The sequence below is a fragment of the Trachurus trachurus genome, assembly GCF_905171665.1.
Source record: "Trachurus trachurus genome assembly, chromosome: 10".
Lineage (NCBI taxonomy): Eukaryota > Metazoa > Chordata > Actinopteri > Carangiformes > Carangidae > Trachurus > Trachurus trachurus.
This window is the reverse complement of record NC_139894.1, coordinates 5,884,459-5,903,141: the sequence shown is the minus strand read 5'-3', so window position 1 is coordinate 5,903,141 and position 18,683 is coordinate 5,884,459. Positions and strand designations below refer to the sequence as shown.

Sequence of the window (18,683 nt, the reverse complement as noted above, 5' to 3'; positions counted from 1 at the left end):
AAAAAGGTGCAAATACGCAACTTTATCAACGATGCACAACATAATGACGTTTTTCTGCCTGCAGTACCTTCAGCAACATTCCCATTTTGATTTAAAACACTTGTTCCATTGTCAGCTTGGGCACAATATTGAATTTAAATCAGAGCTTCATCATCATCATCATTATCATCAATAATGAAGATGGAGTGAATATCGGCTGCTGATACTGTATCCGTATCTGGAGCATTTCACTCGTGCCGGTCTTTGAAGCGCCGATGGCGAGCGGAGAGAGATGCTTCAGTCAGATTCTCTGGAAGGCAGCGCAGCCTTAATCTTCCTGTTGGCATCTGCTCTACTGACTGAAACCTGACACACACACACACACATACAGACACACACACACACAGACAGACACAGAGTGGCATGTGCCTAAATGAAGGGGAATGAGCGCACACAGATCGGGGTGTGGAGACGCTCTTAGCAGACACACACACACACACATGTCCTCGCTCCAGGTATTTTGTTTACATGAATGAGAGTTGTGGGAAGCAGCTATTTGAGTCCCAGTATAGTCAGGAACACACACACACACACACACACACACACCTGCATGTGAGCAGGAAGGCCGTCCACGGTCCACAGGGTCACAGACTGAAGTCCACACCACATAACAACACAACTGTTTCTACAACTAAGACAAACACACGACCAGACACACTGACAACCGAGTCTGGACTGGAACTGAAAGATGATAATGTACTGTAGGGAGGTGAGGAAGGGGGAGAGGAGGGGTGGGAGGGGTATAAGGGGAATAAAAGAACAAAACACAACAATGTCTCTTTCATAGTGACATCTAAATTGAGACGCGCACAAAAACGTGACATTCCACACTACACTGACGCAATGTCCTACACACAAACACACGCACAGCATCTTCCTTAACAAACGCCTCATTCATAATTATACAGGAACACACAAGCACAATGACTGTGGTCGCACACGCACACACATACACACACACACACACACGGCATTAAAAAAAAAAAAAAAAAAGACAATTGTCTGAGGAACTGCACTGCGCGGGGCCTTAGTACAGTATAATGCCCCCCCCCCCCCTCCAACCTGACCTGGCTAATTATATCCTGGAAAACCTCACAGAGCAGAATCAATGGGATCAGGCAAGCATGGAAAACCACAGGGGAAGACAGACAAGACAAATAAAAGACTGAAAACTCATGTGTGATGAGGACGAGAGCCAAGAGCGTAGAGAAAACCCAACGCAGACTTAAATTAATGGAGAGAGAGGGAAAGAGAGGATGAGAGAAATAAAAGAGCTTGAGGACGGCTGCTTTTATCAGTCTGTCATCAGACAAACACACACATAAACACGCTTGTCACAAAATAAAAAAAATACACAGCTTAGCACTGCTTCAGCAAGACACTCGTGTAATTTTCCTGCGCAATCACAAGTCTCTCCTTCAGAATAAAAAGGCATGTGTCTGGTGGAGTTTGTTTGAAAAATGTGAGACACCGTTGAATACAACAAGTGTGTTTGTTTTCGTGTGTTCGTGTTTCATCCGTTGAATTCAAAGGTTTTTCGCATCCTCACATCTTACCTATGACGATGAGCGTGTAGTTGATGTTCACGCTGCCGAAGCCGTTGGTGGCCTTGCAGATGTAAGTTCCCGCGTCTTCGGTCTCCACCTCTTTAATTCGCAGCGCGTGCTGTAAGACCCTGAACCTGGTCCAGCCGCTGTGGATGTTGCGTCCGTCCTTGGTCCACATGATGAGCGGCGGGGGGTCTCCCTCCACGGGGCAGGGCAGCTTCATGGTGCGGCCGAGGCGGACGCTCTGCCGGTGGGCCACCCGCTCCGACACCCTGGGGGGACCTGGATGAGATGGAGACAGAGAAGAGTTGATTAAACCTAGCAACAACCTGTTGAGTGACATGAACACTAGCAGTGTCATCTTTGGTTGCGCCATCGTAACTGTTTTAACCACGGCTTGAAGTGAAAGGAGACGAGTGTGACAGCGCAAGAGGACATTGTGGATAAAAGAGGAAAGGTCAACAGTCACCAGTTTGGCAGTGTTTCGGATATTTTAAGTCCGACAAGAGTCAGACCGGTGTTGTCTACAAACAAGGTCGTCTCTCCCAAGTCTGGTAATACGACAAATTAATTCACCTGTTGGAGTGCAGCAGTGTCAAACAGCCACAGCCAACGACATCAGCTGGTACAGGTGAAACACCACACCATGGAGAGGGCCTCGGCAGCAGTGTCATATGACAAAGCATCAAAACGTTACGTCTATATTTGCATATTGACCAGTATGTTTATTTATTTGACTGATTTTCATAGTTGTGTTGACATCTTTTTAAAGGTTAAAGGTTATACGTTTAAAATAAAAGTATCTAAATTCAACCTTTTTTTCTCCTGGTCCTTATTTCAAATAGGTTTTCAATATATCTGTTATACTCTGTCTTTAAGAGGTGGAAATAACCAGGCTGCCTGAGTGCAGGTAAACTTTGAAATTCTTAATGTTTACTTTCATAAAATGGTTTACAGCAGCAACATCTACCTACTATTATATTAAAAATGTTTCACTTTCATGCTTATCATTGGGCCATGGCATTGAATAAAGGGTTAGTGAGTATGGTTGGCTACATGCCTTTGAGAGATGGAGGCGTTTTGATAGAAGTAGATATGTCAACAGGTTTAAGATTAAGATTAAGATGACCTCTCATATACTTATTCACCCCATCTCTAAGTTTGTAGCAAAAGCAACACATTTCCTCCCAAATACAACACACAGGGTTTATGATTTAACCTTTACTGTAATAAGCTTATAGTGGTTTCACTGAAACATTGACATTTCAACGGAGACAACAATAAAACCCCCTGGGAGCAAACACAAAGCCAAGCAGCGAGTTTTAATATCAACTCAGATGTCGTGTTGAGACATAAAATCAGGTGTGACCTTGACCGCTCAGTAGCTGGTCTACCGTGAAACTGCACACTAGAAAAACAAAGAGGGGCGGAGGAGCAGCCTGACTGACTGGATAGAGGATGTGAGAAAGCTAATGAGAGATGGAGAAGTAGTAGAGGAGATGGAGAAATGAATAGGGACTGAGGGGGTGGGGGGGGGAAAGACAGAGGAAGGAAGGCAAGGAGAGAAGAAAGGAGGAAACGAAGGGGATGAGGGAGGATGGAATTTAAGGGAGTACGTCTGAGGAGAGAAAGGGAGTAAAATATGGTTGAATAGGAGAGCAAGACAAAGAAAGACAAACAGGAGTGTTTGGCTTCTCATTACTCCTTTTGGGTTAAAACAATACCCTCCAAATATAGCAGTAAAAACACATAATGGGCCACCATGTCAGCGTACACAGTGTCCTAACAAACTACAAAAGGCAATTGTATGGAAATACAACAGAAAACAACCAACTTCAGGTCACGTCCTGTAGCCTCAACATTTTAAAGGAAGGACAAAGGGTGTTTCATGCTAACAATGTGCCTGATAGAGGCTTATCTATCTGAACGCACGCTGCCTGATAAAGGCCAGAAACACATGTAAACTTGGCTTTAAATATAAACTTTTGAGGTCTGTCTGATACTTTCTTATCACAGAGAATGAGCGCAGGCCGGGCCGATGCCAGATATTACATATGGAGACCTTTAACTTGCCCTTGTGAACAACTGGCTTTAAAAAACAAAAAAAACAACAAAAAAAAACAGCTGCAGACGCCGCCGGAGTTTGTGCAAAAAGAGACGGGGGAAAGAGAAGAAGAGAAGTTGGGAAGGGTGGTGGTCACAGTCGAGGAGTAGATGGCAGATCTGAATGACATCACTAGATTTCTACTGCAGCTGTCAGTGACATCACCCGACTTCCACTGCAGCGCTATATGGCATTAATAGACTCCTAATGTAGTCCGCACAATGTCATCAACAGAGACAGAGACATCCCTGATGTTCTCCGGTGGCTCATTATAACATTATTACAGTTCTGCTATCACATGATGATTAATGTCCTATTAAATATAACATGTCTCATTTTGAATAAGTCTGTGCAATGCAGAAGATAACGGGCCTTTTTTCTAATTCTCTCTGTTTGATATACATACTTGGTCATAATTGGTCATAGTTAGCACTACGACTAATCAGAGCAACGAGCAGGATGACGTCGGTAGATTAAACTTTTCCTATATCCCGTCGGCAAAACACCTAATACATCCTTCTTCAAAATGAATGACTTCAGTGCAGTTTCTTGCTCAACTTTTACAGAAAATGACAAGTTTAATTCTTTTAAAGTTGATGCCAACGCCGATTCAAACGATTCCTGTTTTTCACCGTCGCAAGTATGTCATCATCGCGTTAAGCCCGCCCAACGACTCTCTAAACAGCGCTGTGATTGGTGAACACAAACGGTGTTCGAGACTCAAAGAGTTCCCATGGCTCGTTTCTAGACTGACCTGCGGAGCAAATATATTTGCTGCCGCTAGGGTGCATCTAGATTTCTAGGCTATAGGTCATAGTGGTATTTTGGGACAAAGTCTCATTTTTTTCCCGGCTCTTTTTAAAGTTATAAAAACAATACAAACTCAACACTTCCTGTAACTACTTGCAAATTAAAACAAATCTGTACTGTCTCAGTGGAAAGACACCGTGCATTTCTACACAGGGCTTTCATCGCTGTGCTGACGTGCTGCAGTAACTGTAACAGCTCATTTCTGGTCACTGGTGTTTCTTGTGTTTTCATGCAAATTTTCTCAGTTTCCAGTGGCCTCTCTTCCTCTCCTGTGTGCAGTTATTCCTCAGCCTCAGCTTCAGCGATAGGGGCACATGTAATAGACCCCAAAGGTGAACGTTCGCCATCTGGAAAGTATCAGCATTCACCTGTATGTGCTTTTTTACTTTCTTTTGCCTTCCTTGAGGAAGAAGTAGGTAGTTAGCATAAGTCGGAGTAGCCACCGGGGTCTCAGACGTCAGACTTAAAGCTTCACATCACTGGCCAACATTGTCCAGCTGTCACCGAAACAAAGCAAAACAAGGCGCTTGATTCATTCCCTCCAGCGTGCAGCTGTAGATACAGGAGGTGAATGAGTGAGGAGAGTCAAAGCAGGATAAATACAGGTGATTATGAAAAGGGGATTGCGAGCAAGTTACAGTAGTTTCCAAGTATTTGCTCTCACAGCAGCGTGGTGTTTTAACAGGAGGGGAGAAAGTGGACACAATGATGGATGGATGGAGGTGAAATGTGTGAAAAAGACATTAGTCACATGGAGGTATTCACGGGAAGCCTTTTCTCCTCCTCTGCCCTCCCTCCTTCCCTCCTTCCCTCTCGCACTTGGACGGGGTAATGTGTTCGCTCAGCTGTATGGCTTTCTCATCAGGGGCCCGAGAGCTCACTCCTTCTCCTTTCCCCCTATATGCTCTACCTCTGTTTCTTTCCTCTCTCTGCTCATTCATCCCTTCGTCTCTAACTCTCATGCTGCCATTTCTTCTTTTATATTGAACACATAAACTGTTGTGATCTATTTTGTCTACAAATTCCACTTCCACATATTTCTGTCTTTCTCTATATCTATATTATCGCTTTCATTTTTATTTTTTCCCCCATTATTTCTTCTCTTCCTCCGACAGATTGAAATCTCATTCTCCTGAACTCTCACTACTCCCCTGCCGCCTCTCTCTCTTTCGCCCTTAACCCCTCACTTCCTCTTACTACCTCCTCCTGTCCTCTCTTTCTCCCTGTCATCACTCTCATCCGCCACTCTGCCTCTCTCTATTTTTCTCTCTTACTCCCCTGCTCCCTCTTTTCTCTTTCATCGCGCTCATTCGCACCAACGTCTTCGTTCGGTGCCATATTTCTTTTTCCTTCGCTCTTAACTGATTTACTGGTCTCCTGCCTTTTTCAGATCTGCACACACAGAGCTTCGGCTTCCCCGCTCTCTCTTCCCCAGAGGATCGCAGGAGCAGGACCTCGAACTGAACCTCTCAACTTTCGACAGTTAACCTCTCCTACACTCTCCCTCGTCAACCACTTTTCCTCCTCCCCTCCCCTCCCTTCCCCTCTCTGCCTGATGACGGGAACACAGTTTAGCAGCCTCCTTTCCTCTCTCCCTTCCCCTCCTCATCATGGTCCTCCTCCCCCTCCCCCTCCTCCTCTTCCACGGCCGAATGACCGAAGCAAAGTCTTTTTTAAATCTGTCTCTGGGGGTGAAACTGAAGCGAGCAAAAGATCTATTCCTCTCTTTCATGAAACACTTACATGTGTGTGTGTGTGTCAGAGTCTGTGAGTGTAGAAAATGCTACATATACAGTATGTAGTCAAATTACACTAATTATGTTGCATGCATCTTTGTATTTGTGTGTGTGTGTGTGTGTGTTTGCATGTGTGGGAGCAAAGAAAATTGCAGGGCTGTTCAAACTTTGCTGTGTTTAGTCCGGTCGGGACTCACAGCCCTCCCTCGCCTTTGACTGACTTCCCGAGGCAATGTAAAGCACCTTGAAGATTGTTTGTCCGCCTCCAGACGCACACAAGATACACACAACATCTCTTCTCTATATACAGCGAGGAGTGTGTGGAGGTTGGTCGTATGTGCACGCCTGGTATTATGCAGCCTAATGACAGGAAAATACATCCCCAAGTCAGACACACACACTACACTACTCCCACAGAGGCAGAAACTTCCAGCTCTGAACTGCACGTCCCCTTCACATGGACCGAGGGCGAAAGTCTGAAGGCCAAATAAATCAGTTCAGAGTCAGACAGTCTCTTCTTTTAGCCGTCAGACTCAAAACAACTCAAAACAAACTGCTTATATGGTCATCTGGGTTAAATTAGGCTGCACTCGGTGCAAGGACAGATTTGTGAATGTGTGTGACCCTTATCAAAGACTTCTGAGTGCAAATAATTTCAGGGGATTCACTTTACAGTAGGTGTGCTGCATAAGTGATTTTTAGAGACTACAGTGTAAAAAAAACTAAAAACTTTTATTTACCTATCATACAGTGTGATATATAACAATCATAGTACTTACTTGTTTATATTAAAACCTTTAAACAAGTTCTGAAAAAGTTAGATACAATAAGTCTAACTTACTTAGTTTTTAGAGGGACACAACATTTAGCCAGTTCCTGTTGGCTCAGTCTGTATTAGTTAAAGGGATAGTTCACCCAAAATTCAAATTCCACTCATTTTCTACTCACCCTCATGTTCACTAAGGGTTGGGGGAAGTTTCTCCAGCATTTTTGGAGTTACAGGGGGGCTCGGTGCAGCACTGCACTGCCATATGACGGTAGCGAACGGGATTCACTTTTCTTCATCCAAAAAGACACCAAAAAACATCCAAATACCTCCACACAGCTCGTCTGTAATGTCCCTCTTGTATTGAAGCCCCGACATAAGAAATTGTTCTGAAAAAAATTAAATGAGTCTATATTTTAAGCTTGTTTGTAGCGGAAGCTCCCAGTGTCTCAGTTCACTGCTCTGCCTGTGTCAACACCGACAGAGCCATGAACTGGGTGTCAGTGCAAATCGTGTCTTTATGGACGAAGAAACGAAACGAAGTGAGCTCCATTCGCAACCGTCATATGGACATGCACTGCTGCGCCCTTAGTCGACATGAAGGTGAGTAGAAAATGAGTGAAATTTGAATTTTGGGTGAACTATCCCTTTACGTAAGACTGGAGAGGTTAATATTACCCAGTGTAGGCCAGTCTACTCTAACACTTATTCCCTGTTTAATTCAGTTTAACCATAAAACCAGGTGAAGTCTGGTTCTAGTCACCAAATAAGAGGTCTAGTAGATTCTCCTGTCTTGATCTCATCTAGATTAACCTACACACCACAGGCAAACACTTTCACTTGTCACACACTTGTTTTTATTGCTCCGGCCTACAAACACTCCAAGTTCATCTTTCACAGTGTATATTTCACGAGGAAATACTAGCATTAGGATTTTACCTTGTAGAGTTTTATATCAACTCAGAGTTTTACTGTGTTTTCTTTGGTTCTCTACTCTGCATTCACTGGCAGCTAATGTCAGAGCACAGTGGGTCTAAAAAAAAAACAAAAAACAGCCACTAATGCCTTTCACAGACATTTCCAGGGGTGTAATTTTCTTAGATGAAAAAAAAATTAAGCCACTGTTGCTGTTGGCTGACGATGAAGGATTTTTGATATACTTTACATTAGAGAGAGAACAATAAACACCAACACTTCATCATAAAGGACGTGTGTCACATTTCTTGAAATCAGTTGAAAAACTGTTCTCGGTATCCAAATACTAATATTTTTTTCTAATTGCTGAGAAACACCTACTAAATTGGTCAATTTTAGTGTTGTACATTTTGACAGAGTGTGACAGTTAGGACTGTTCTTGATGTTTTGCATCCAGAGTTTGGACTTTTAAGCCCCCGAACGTTTCCCTGGTCTCTGAGCCCGGATGGTTCTACCGAGTCCAACACAACGTTGTTGTTGGCAGGGAAGTGAGACTGGAGCTGGAGGAGAGAGCTGAGGAATGCTTTTGATGGAGAGCACTTAACAGCGGGACACAGCGTTGATGTACTGCACAAGGTAGAGGTGTGTGTGTGTGTGCGTGAGAGAGCTACAGTATGTGTCACATTGTATTTCCCTATACAGTATAAGACTGGAGCACCACATGACAACTGGGTCCTCGGCTGCCGTTGATCATTATCATCTGATCAGTTATAAAAGTAACATTCACCTCTTTATCTCTACTTTGTGCTTTTAACTAAGCTCAGTGTATAAACTGGCTGAATGAGGGTTTATTCCTGCACAATGTGCTGTTCAAATTACCCCAGTACACGCAAGTCTGATATTTATGTAATGTTTTTGCTGAAATCCTATAATCCCCATGATGTTACTTTTATGTATCTGGATTCTCTTCATAAGCCTGCATCCTGTTAAAACTCCCTAAATTCATTATGACTAGTGCGACTGCTTGTTGCTTGTTTTGCGAAACACCACGTTAGTTGAACCATGTTGTATGTCTGTATCATCAGTATTGTCTTCATGTTGTCCATGTGACCACCTGTGCAACTCGTGTGTGCTGTGTACTGCCTCTATGCCGTCCATGTGTTTACCTATGTCGTCCTATGTTACAAGCTCCTCCTGTGTTTTATTGTGATTTGTATTTGTGCATTTTATGTTTGGACTACAGATGGAAATTAGCTGCTGAAGATAAATCTGGTACGACCATCTTTCCGTTGCTCTATACAATTGATCAATGGTATTGTACACTTACATGTAAAGCCCCTGTACAGACTTTTCATTAGGGTCCGGGCAGCTAAGCTGCCGGGAACCTATTGTATTCCTAGGAATTAGGGTCCGGGCAGCTAAGCTGCCGGGACACTATTGTATTCCTAGGAATTCTTCTTCTTTCTTTCTTTCTTTCTTCTTCCAAGGAAGTCATACTTCCCATGGGCGAAAACTCACCAAACTTCACAGAAACATCCGACCCCATGCCAGATTCACTCAACTCCAAGGACATGTGCCCCCCCCTCCTAGGGGGGGCACAATAAGCGTTTAAATTTAAAAACTTAAAAAATTCCTACCAAACCAACGGTAGATGCTACAGTGTTGAAACTTCACCACAATGTAGCCCAGATACTGCTGAAACTTTTGTCCACTTAAACTCATTACAAATTATGAAGTCCATCACTCTGTTTTTTTCAATAACTGTAAAACTTTTAAAATGTATCTCCTCCCACAATTTTTGCTCAACTGACACCAAACTTGCTACAGAACATCTCCAGACTGTCCTCCACAAAACTTGTTTCTCGGATTTTTGATTAAGCAAAAATTGAGCCTACAGTGCAAGAGAACGTTTGACTGTAAACACTACTGTAAACATATACCATCAAATTCTTGCTAAATACATTTTCAAACTTCCTGAAAAAAAATGACAATATTTTGGAGTCATGGTTGATGAAGTTTAGCAAATATCAGAATTTTAATTCAAAAACTGAATTTTTGAGAACATTTTGAATTCTGCTCTCATGGGAACAACTGCAGTCAATGTGAGTGTGGAATTTTTAAACATCAGATTTTCTCTTATGAAGCAAAACACTTAGAGTTAAAAACAAATCACCAACATTTTCAAGCTGTCAAGATGCAATTTATGTATTATCAGATTTTTGTTTAGATGACTGAATTTCTGAAATTTTGACCATTTCATCACAACAGCTGCCCGGGCACTGACTCACCTGAGTGGATAAATGAAGCTACACAGCAGGTCTCACTACCAGCTAATTAGCTCAGTGAGTTAAGAGCTGGTTCTTGGTGTCAGAGAATGTGAGTTCGAGACCCAGCAAGGGTGATGATGATAATGATGGATCAAAATGTCAGATGTCCTCAAGCTGTTTTGCTGTCTAAATGCAATTTATGCATTAACAGATTTTTGTTTAGATAACAGAATTTCTGACTTTTTGACCATTTTTGAAATCTGCCTTACCAACAGCTGCCCGGGCATTGACCCCCTGAGTCGATAAATGAAGCTACACAGCAGGTCTCACTACCAGCCAATTAGCTCAGCGAGTTAGGAGCTGGTTCTTGGTGTCAGAGGTTGTGGGTTCGAGACCCAGCAAGGGTGATGATGATGATGACAGATCAAAATGTCAGTTGTCCTCAACACGAAACACAAGACAATTGTCCTAATGGTGGCATCACAGCAAGCTTCTACTTTTAAAAATCCAAATGGCTTGGACTGGACCATGTGCGAAGGCTCCTAACATCTTAGAGTCACAGTAGATGTTTGACAAATACATATCATTACCTCAAAAACTGATTTTTCTTTTTACTGTGGTTTCAAATCTGCCTACACGACAGTGAATGGCTTACTCAATTTGTGAAGCCACTGTTGCACTGCCACTTGTCAATTAGCTCAGTGCAATAGACAACGGTCTTTGGTTCCTGAGGTTGTGGGTTCAATCCTCAACTGGTGCAAATTGGACATTATAAGGACTACTGTCTTGTCTTCCTATACTCCTGTTTGTTGCTCAGGATTGCCTAAATTTGCCCAAAAGTAGCCCGGACCCGACCCATCGCTGCGCAGCAGCTATAATTAGGGCCCGAGCCTGTGACAACGTCCCAGGGAGGACCCTATTGTAATTCGACATGCACATTAGTCAACGTGCCAGCCGACGAGTAACAACAAGTAAGCAAGCAAGTAACCAAGTACTGCATAGACCTGGCGCAAAATATCCCAGATATTGTAATGTTTATTAGGGCCCGAGCCAGTGACAACGTCACAGGGAGGACCCTATTGTAATTCGACATGCACATTAGTCAACGTGCCAGCCGACGAGTAACAACAAGTAAGCAAGCAAGTAACCAAGTACTGCATAGACCTGGCAGCGAAAACCCCAGATATTGTAATGTTTATTCTTATTATTATTATTATTATTCCCCGAGTTCAAACGCGATTTCGACCCCTTTCCCAAGCCGAGAAACGGATGAAATTTAACACGCAGGGGGGGAAGCCAAAAAATTGCGATCTGTGGTGGTCTCGCATGTGGGCGTGGCCAAATGGCAAAATAGCGCCCCCTACAAATTTCTCAAAAACCCATAGGGAAAAAAATGACGTTAATAAAAGCGGACCAAAGTCGGCACACATATTTATCAATGCAAGTTGAACAAAAAATCCTCTTCTGGCGAAGCCCGAAACTCAACAGGAAGTCGGCCATTTTGGTTAGCATTTCAATTACGCAAAACGAACTCCTCCGAGGGGTTACGCCCGATCGGCTCCAAATTGGGTAGAGAACATCGTCAGACCTAGCTGAGCTTATCTTGTGCTCCGCAGGTCTGTAGCTCAAAGCGCTTGGCCTCTGGCGTGCCCCGAAGTTTGGCGACTGTTTCGGTGCTCGCCATGTAAATACGAACGGCTCTCATGCCCACATACTTGATCGTAGACGCTTCAAACTTAGTGCAAAAATCTATGGCGAGACCCTGAACGATCCGACATATTATTTGCCTACGTCGCTCATAGCGCCCCCCGGTGGTAACAGGAAACGTACAAAAATTCGTTAAAAATCCATCGTTGACCAAATCGACTTCGTTCCACTTCTAATACATGAAGACCCGGATGGTGAAGCTACATCATGAACACTTTGACCCTACGAGCAACGGCGTCCGTGTGCCGTCGCGGCGAAAGTGTATCTTCCCAATTTAAATTACGTTTGCCATTCACGCGCACATACTTCGTCGTAGCCACTCGAAATTCAAAGGACATGACGTTGGCTCCTCCCTGAACGTTTTGATATATCGACTTCCTGCCTGGCTCATAGCGCCCCCTGGTGGTAACAGGAAGTACGCAAAAAATCATTAAAAATCCATACTTCACCCGATCAACTTCATTCCACTTCTAATACATGCACAACCAGTTGCTGAAGCTACATTATGAACGCTGTGAAGATACGACGAACGGCGTCCGTGTGCCGCCGCGGCGACTGACGATTTTTTATCGTACAATTACGTTTGCCTTTTTCGTGGCTTTAACGAAGTCGTGTCCTCACGAAATTTCATCCACAGGTCAAGAATGGCGAGCTCTTTCAGCGGATAGAGTCGTTTCCCATGGGCGTGGCAAAATGGCTCTATAGCGCCCCCTTGAAGTTTTTCCGAAATTCTCCATAGACAAATTTCGCTTACTTTGCCGTACACGTACGAAACTCGACACACACCTGTATCATACCCAAACATACAAAAAATTGAATTGGAGCCACGCCCTAAACCCAACAGGAAGTCGGCCATTTTGGTTAGCATTTCTTTGACGCAAAACGAACTCGTCCGAGGGAGTTCGCCCGATTGACTTCAAATTGGGTACAGAACATCTCCAGACTAAGCTGATTACGGCTTGTGCTCCGCAGGTCTGTAGGTCAAAGGGCGTGGCTGCTAGCGCACGGCCAAGTTCCCGAATTCAGCTAAGAAGTTTACAATGCTATCACGCCCACAGATTTGATCGCAGCTGCTTCAAACTTGGTGCACATGATGAGGGCGTGACCCTGAACGATCCGACATATTATTTTCCTACGTCACTCATAGCGCCCCCCGGTGGTAACAGGAAGTGCGCTAAAATTCATTAAAAATACATAGTTGACCCCATCAACTTCATTCCACTTCTAAAACATGCCGAACAAGTTGGTGAAAGTATTTCATGAACGTTATGACGCTACGGATAATGGCCCCCTTGTGGAGGCGACAGGAATAGCGCTCCATCGTGAACTGCCACCTCCCACGGATTTTGCCCGATTGACTTCATATTCGCTACAGATCATCAGGAGACCAAGCTGGTCAAACACTATTAAAAGCTTTTCTCTACGTCAAACGGCGTGGCTGCTAGGGGGCGACAAAGTTGGCCAACAGCTCGTTTAGTCGCCATGCTATTACGTTTGCCTTCCACGCCCACATACTTGATCGTAGTCACTTCAAAATTTAAGTACGTGATCAGAGGCCCGCCCTCTACGCCTCCATTTGATCGTACACTAGCTCGCTCAAGACGCCCCCTTGTGGACACAGGAAATGTCGTGTTTTGCATCGACATTGTCCGATCAGCTCGAAACTTCACATGTGTGATGAGGTCACGACCCCGTACACAACGGCCCACATCCCGTTACCGCTCCCTGGTGGACGAACCGTAAACCTGCCGTAACTCCATCGTACGTTGTCCGATTTGCTCGAAACTTCACGTGTTCGACGAAGGGACCGCCCTCGACGCAGCCGCCCACGTCCGGTTGCGCGCGGGGGTTTCGAAGAGCGGCCCGGGGGTAGCGGGGACGCCGAGTGGCGTGGAACGAGGGCCCGTCATAGCCGCTTGCGGCTTTAATTATTCTTATTATTCTCCCGAACATATAATCGCCAATTTGACCCCCTTAACATGCGCGAAAACTCACCAAACTTTGTAGCCTCGTGGGGCTTCGCGAAAAATTTGATAATTTGCCAGCGTCGTATTTGGCCGGGGCCAAATGGCTAAATAGCGCCCCCTACAATTTTGCCGAAAACCCATAGGGAAAAAAATGACGTTAATGAAAGCGGACCAAAATCGCCACACTTATTTATCAATGGAATATGAACAAAAAATCCTCCTATAGCGAAGCCAAAAACCCAACAGGAAGTCGGCCATTTTGCTTCAAAGTTTGTTTACGCAAAACGAACTCCTCCGAGGGGTTACGCCCGATCGGCTCCAAATTGGGTAGAGAACATCGTTAGACCTAGCTGAGCTTATCTTGTGCTCCGCAGGTCTGTAGCTCAAAGCGCTTGGCCTCTGGCGTGCCGCGAAGTTTGGCGACTGTTTCGGTGCTCGCCATGTAAATACGATTGGCTCTCATGCCCTCATACTTGATCGTAGACGCTTCAAACTTGGTGCAAAAATCTATGGCGAGACCCTGAACGATCCGACATATTATTTGCCTACATCGCTCATAGCGCCCCCCGGTGGTAACAGGAAACGTACAAAAATTCGTTAAAAATCCATAGTTGACCAAATCGACTTCGTTCCACGTCTAATACATGGAAACCCGGATGGTGAAGCTACATCATGAACGCTTTGACCCTACGAGCAACGGCGTCCGTGTGCCGCCGCGGCGAATGTGTATCTTCCCAATTTAAATTACGTTTGCCTTTCACGCGCACATACTTCGTCGTAGCCACTTGAAATTCAAAGGACATGACGTTGGCTCCGCCCTGAACGTTTTGATGTATCGACTTCCTGCCTGGCTCATAGCGCCCCCCGGTGGTAACAGGAAGTACACAAAAATTCTTTAAAAATCCATACTTCACCCGATCAACTTCATTCCACTTCTAATACATGCACAACCAGTTGCTGAAGCTACATTATGAACGCTGTGAAGATACGACGAACGGCGTCCGTGTGCCGCCGCGGCGACTGAAGATTTTTTATCGTACAATTACGTTTGCCTTTTTCGTGGCTTTAACGAAGTCGTGTCCTCACGAAATTTCATCCACAGGTCAAGAATGGCGAGCTCTTTCAGCGGATAGAGTCGTTTCCCATGGGCGTGGCTAAATGCCTCAATAGCGCCCCCTTGAAGTTTTTCCGAAATTCTCCATAGACAAATTTCGCTTACTTTGTCGTACACATACGAAACTCGACACACACCTGTATCATACCCAAACATACAAAAATTTGAATTGGAGCCACGCCCTCAACCCAACAGGAAGTCGGCCATTTTGGTTAGCATTTCTTTGACGCAAAACGAACTCCTCCGAGGGAGTTCGCCCGATTGACTTCAAATTGGGTACAGAACATCTCCAGACTACGCTGATTACGGCTTGTGCTCCGCAGGTGTGTAGGTCAAAGGGCGTGGCTGCTAGGGCATAGCCAAGTTGCCGAATTCAGCTAAGAAGTTTGCAATGCTATCACGCCCACAGATTTGATCGCAGCGGCTTCAAACTTGGTGCACATGATGAGGGCGTGACCCTGAACGATCCGACATATCTTTTTCCTACGTCACTCATAGCGCCCCCCGGTGGTAACAGGAAGTGCGCTAAAATTAATTAAAAATACATCGTTGACCCCATCAACTTCATTCCACTTCTAAAACATGCCGAACAAGTTGGTGAAGGTGTTTCATGAACGCTATGACGCTACGGCAAATGGCCCCCTTGTGGCGGCGACAGGAATAACGCTCCATCGTGAACTGCCACCTCCTACGGATTTTGCCCGATTGACTTCATATTCGCTACAGATCATCAGGAGACCAAGCTGGTCAAACATTATTAAAAGCTTTTCTCTACGTCAAACGGCGTGGCTGCTAGGGGGCGACAAATTTGGCCAACAGCTCGTTTAGTCGCCATGCTATTACGTTTGCCGTCCACGCCCACATACTTGATCGTAGTCACTTCAAAATTTCAGTACATGATCAGAGGCCCGCCCTCTACGCCTCCATTTGATCGTACGCTAGCTCGCTCACGACGCCCCCTTGTGGACACAGGAAATGTCGTGTTTTGCATCGACATTGTCCGATCAGCTCGAAACTTCACATGTGTGATGAGGTCACGACCCCAAACGCAACGGCCCACATCTCGTTACCGCCCCCTGGTGGACGAACCGTAAACCTGCCGTAACTCCGTCGTACGTTGTCCGATTTGCTCGAAACTTCACGTGTTCGACGATGGGACCGCCCTCAACGCAGCCGCCCACGTCCGGTTGCGCGCGGGGGTTTCGAAGAGCGGCCCGGGGGTAGCGGGGACGCCGAGTGGCGTGGAACGAGGGCCCGTCATAGCCGCTTGCGGCTTTAATTCTTCTTCTTCTTCTTCTTCTTTCTTTCTTTCTTTCTTTCTTTCTTCTTCCAAGGAAGTCATACTTCCCATGGGCGAAAACTCACCAAACTTCACAGAAACATCCGACCCAATGCCAGATTCACTCAACTCCAAGGACATGTGCCCCCCCCTCCTAGGGGGGGCACAATAAGCGTTTAAATTTAAAAACTTTAAAAATTCCTACCAAACCAACGGTAGATGCTACAGTGTTGAAACTTCACCACAATGTTGCCTCAATACTGCTGAAACTTTTGTCCACTTAAACTCTTTACAAATTATGAAGTCCATCACTCTGTTTTTTTCAATAACTGTAAAACTTTTAAAATGTATCTCCTCCCACAATTTTTGCTCAATTGACACCAAACTTGCTACAGAGCATCTCCAGACCGTCCTCCACAAAACTTGTTTCTCGGATTTTTGATTAAGCAAAAATTGAGCCTACAGTGCATGAAAACGTTTGACTGTAAACAGTACTGTAAACATATACCATCAAATTCTTGATAAATACATTTTCAAACTTCCTGAAAAAAAATGAGAATATTCTGGAGTCATGGTTGATGAAGTTTAGCAAATATCAGAATTTTAATTCAAAAACTGAATTTTTGTGAACATTTTGAATTCTGCTCTCATGGGAACAACTGCAGTCAATGTGAGTGTGGAATTTATAAACATCATATTTTCTCATATGAAGCAAAACACTTATCGTATCGCACTGATACTGAGACCGACTGAGACTCGAGTCGGTCTCAGTGCGAACCTTGCGCATGCGCGCTGGCAGCGGAAGACCGGACAACAAACACTAGGAGCTAATGCTACAAACATGCTTGGAATGTGGACTTATTTAATTTTTTTCGGGACAATTACGCAATTTGGGGCTTCAGCACAAGACGGACATTACATACGAGCATCATGGAGGTATTTGGATGTTTTTTTGTGTGTGTTTTTTTACGAAGAGCTCTGGTGTCCCTTTGCAACCGTTGCATTGAAATGCACTGCTACGTCGAGACCCCCTGTAACTCAGAGAAGGGACGGTGGACTCTGATAATTCTTCCAGCCCTTAGTCAACATGAGGGTGAGTAGATAATGAGCGAAATATCATTCTAGGGTGAACTATCCCTTTAATTTTTTTCGGGAAAATTTCGCATTTTGGGGCTTCAATACAAGAGGGACATTACATACGAGCAGCATGGAGGTATTTGGATGTTTTTTGGTGTGTCTTTTTGTTACGAAGACAGTTGGTATCCATTTGCAACCGTTGTATGGACATGCACTGCTACGCCGAGACCCCCTGTAACTCAGAGAAGCCACGGAGGACTCTGAAACTTCTCCAGGCCTTAGTCGACATGAGGGTGAAATTTCAATTTTGGGTGAAATATCCCTTTAAACTAAATAAACTAAACTAAACTCAACTCAACCAAGTTGAGTCCTAATCAGCCTGACAGACCCTTAGTGAAACCTGCCTGTCTTTGTCTTCGCTCTCTGTCACCGACATGCCCGTGCTCAAGTGTACAGAGTTTCCTTTCCTAGTCCTGAGGCAACAGACCGACAGAGTGATGTGTAGAAACACACAACTACACCGACACTTTCTCATTTTGACCCAGTCACTTCCACCCCATCAATAGGTCAACTGCTGCTTGTTACTCTGTCCTGACAGTTAACACGAGGCCCGAGGCTGGGGAGGATACACCGACAGCACTGAGGAGAGAGAGACACACACAAAATGTAGAGTCTACACTTGTCTCACTCACACACACATGCATGAACACACAATCATGCTAGAAAAACACACTGCGGCCAGAAAAACTTTGAGGAATCTGCTGAGTGGTTGGTAGGGCAACCTGATCCCCTCGGCGACTCACACCATCGGCTCTCTGAGAGCAACACATTCAAGCATGCACGCATACACAAGCATACACACACACACATAGAAGGTTAAAACTTTTTTGTAAACACTTTTTTCTAAGTATTTGAATCATTTTAAGGCCTGATAATCAACCTTCAATGTGATTTGTTCTCTTGCTCTTTCTTTCTTTCCTTCCTCCTCCTTTCACTCTCTCCATCTTCTGCTCCTTTCACTGCAGCCTTTCTAATAGCTGGTTATATTGTTCCACATTTCTTTTCTTCTCTCTGCTGCACCTGTCTGCTTTTCACTGGAAGAAAACCTCTCCACAATCGGGATTAAGAACAAGAATCGAGGTTGTTATTTAGAGGAAACCTACCGAACAAGTTGCTGTGTTACGAAAACTAGGAGGAGGAAACTTTCGCTCCTCATAATAATACCGCACACATTTGGACACTGCCCTGAATGGGCCCCCAAATGTACAGTGTAAAAATTATATAAAATTACCACATAGTCACGCTTCTTCCTTCCAAAAATAAAGACCAGCGTTTAAATTTCACGTTAATGTGCT

General features: G+C 44.6%; 1 protein-coding gene across 1 annotated transcript in view; it reads right to left on the bottom strand.

Annotated features, from left to right (window-relative positions):
- fgfrl1a (fibroblast growth factor receptor like 1a) overlaps positions 1–18,683 on the bottom strand; it is a 94,406-nt gene that overhangs the window by 53,185 nt on the left and 22,538 nt on the right. Inside the window, exon 3 of the mRNA XM_083980688.1 lies at positions 1,596–1,868. Within this exon, the coding sequence (XP_083836814.1) occupies positions 1,596–1,868 (273 nt within the window). The remainder of the gene's footprint in view (positions 1–1,595; positions 1,869–18,683) is intronic.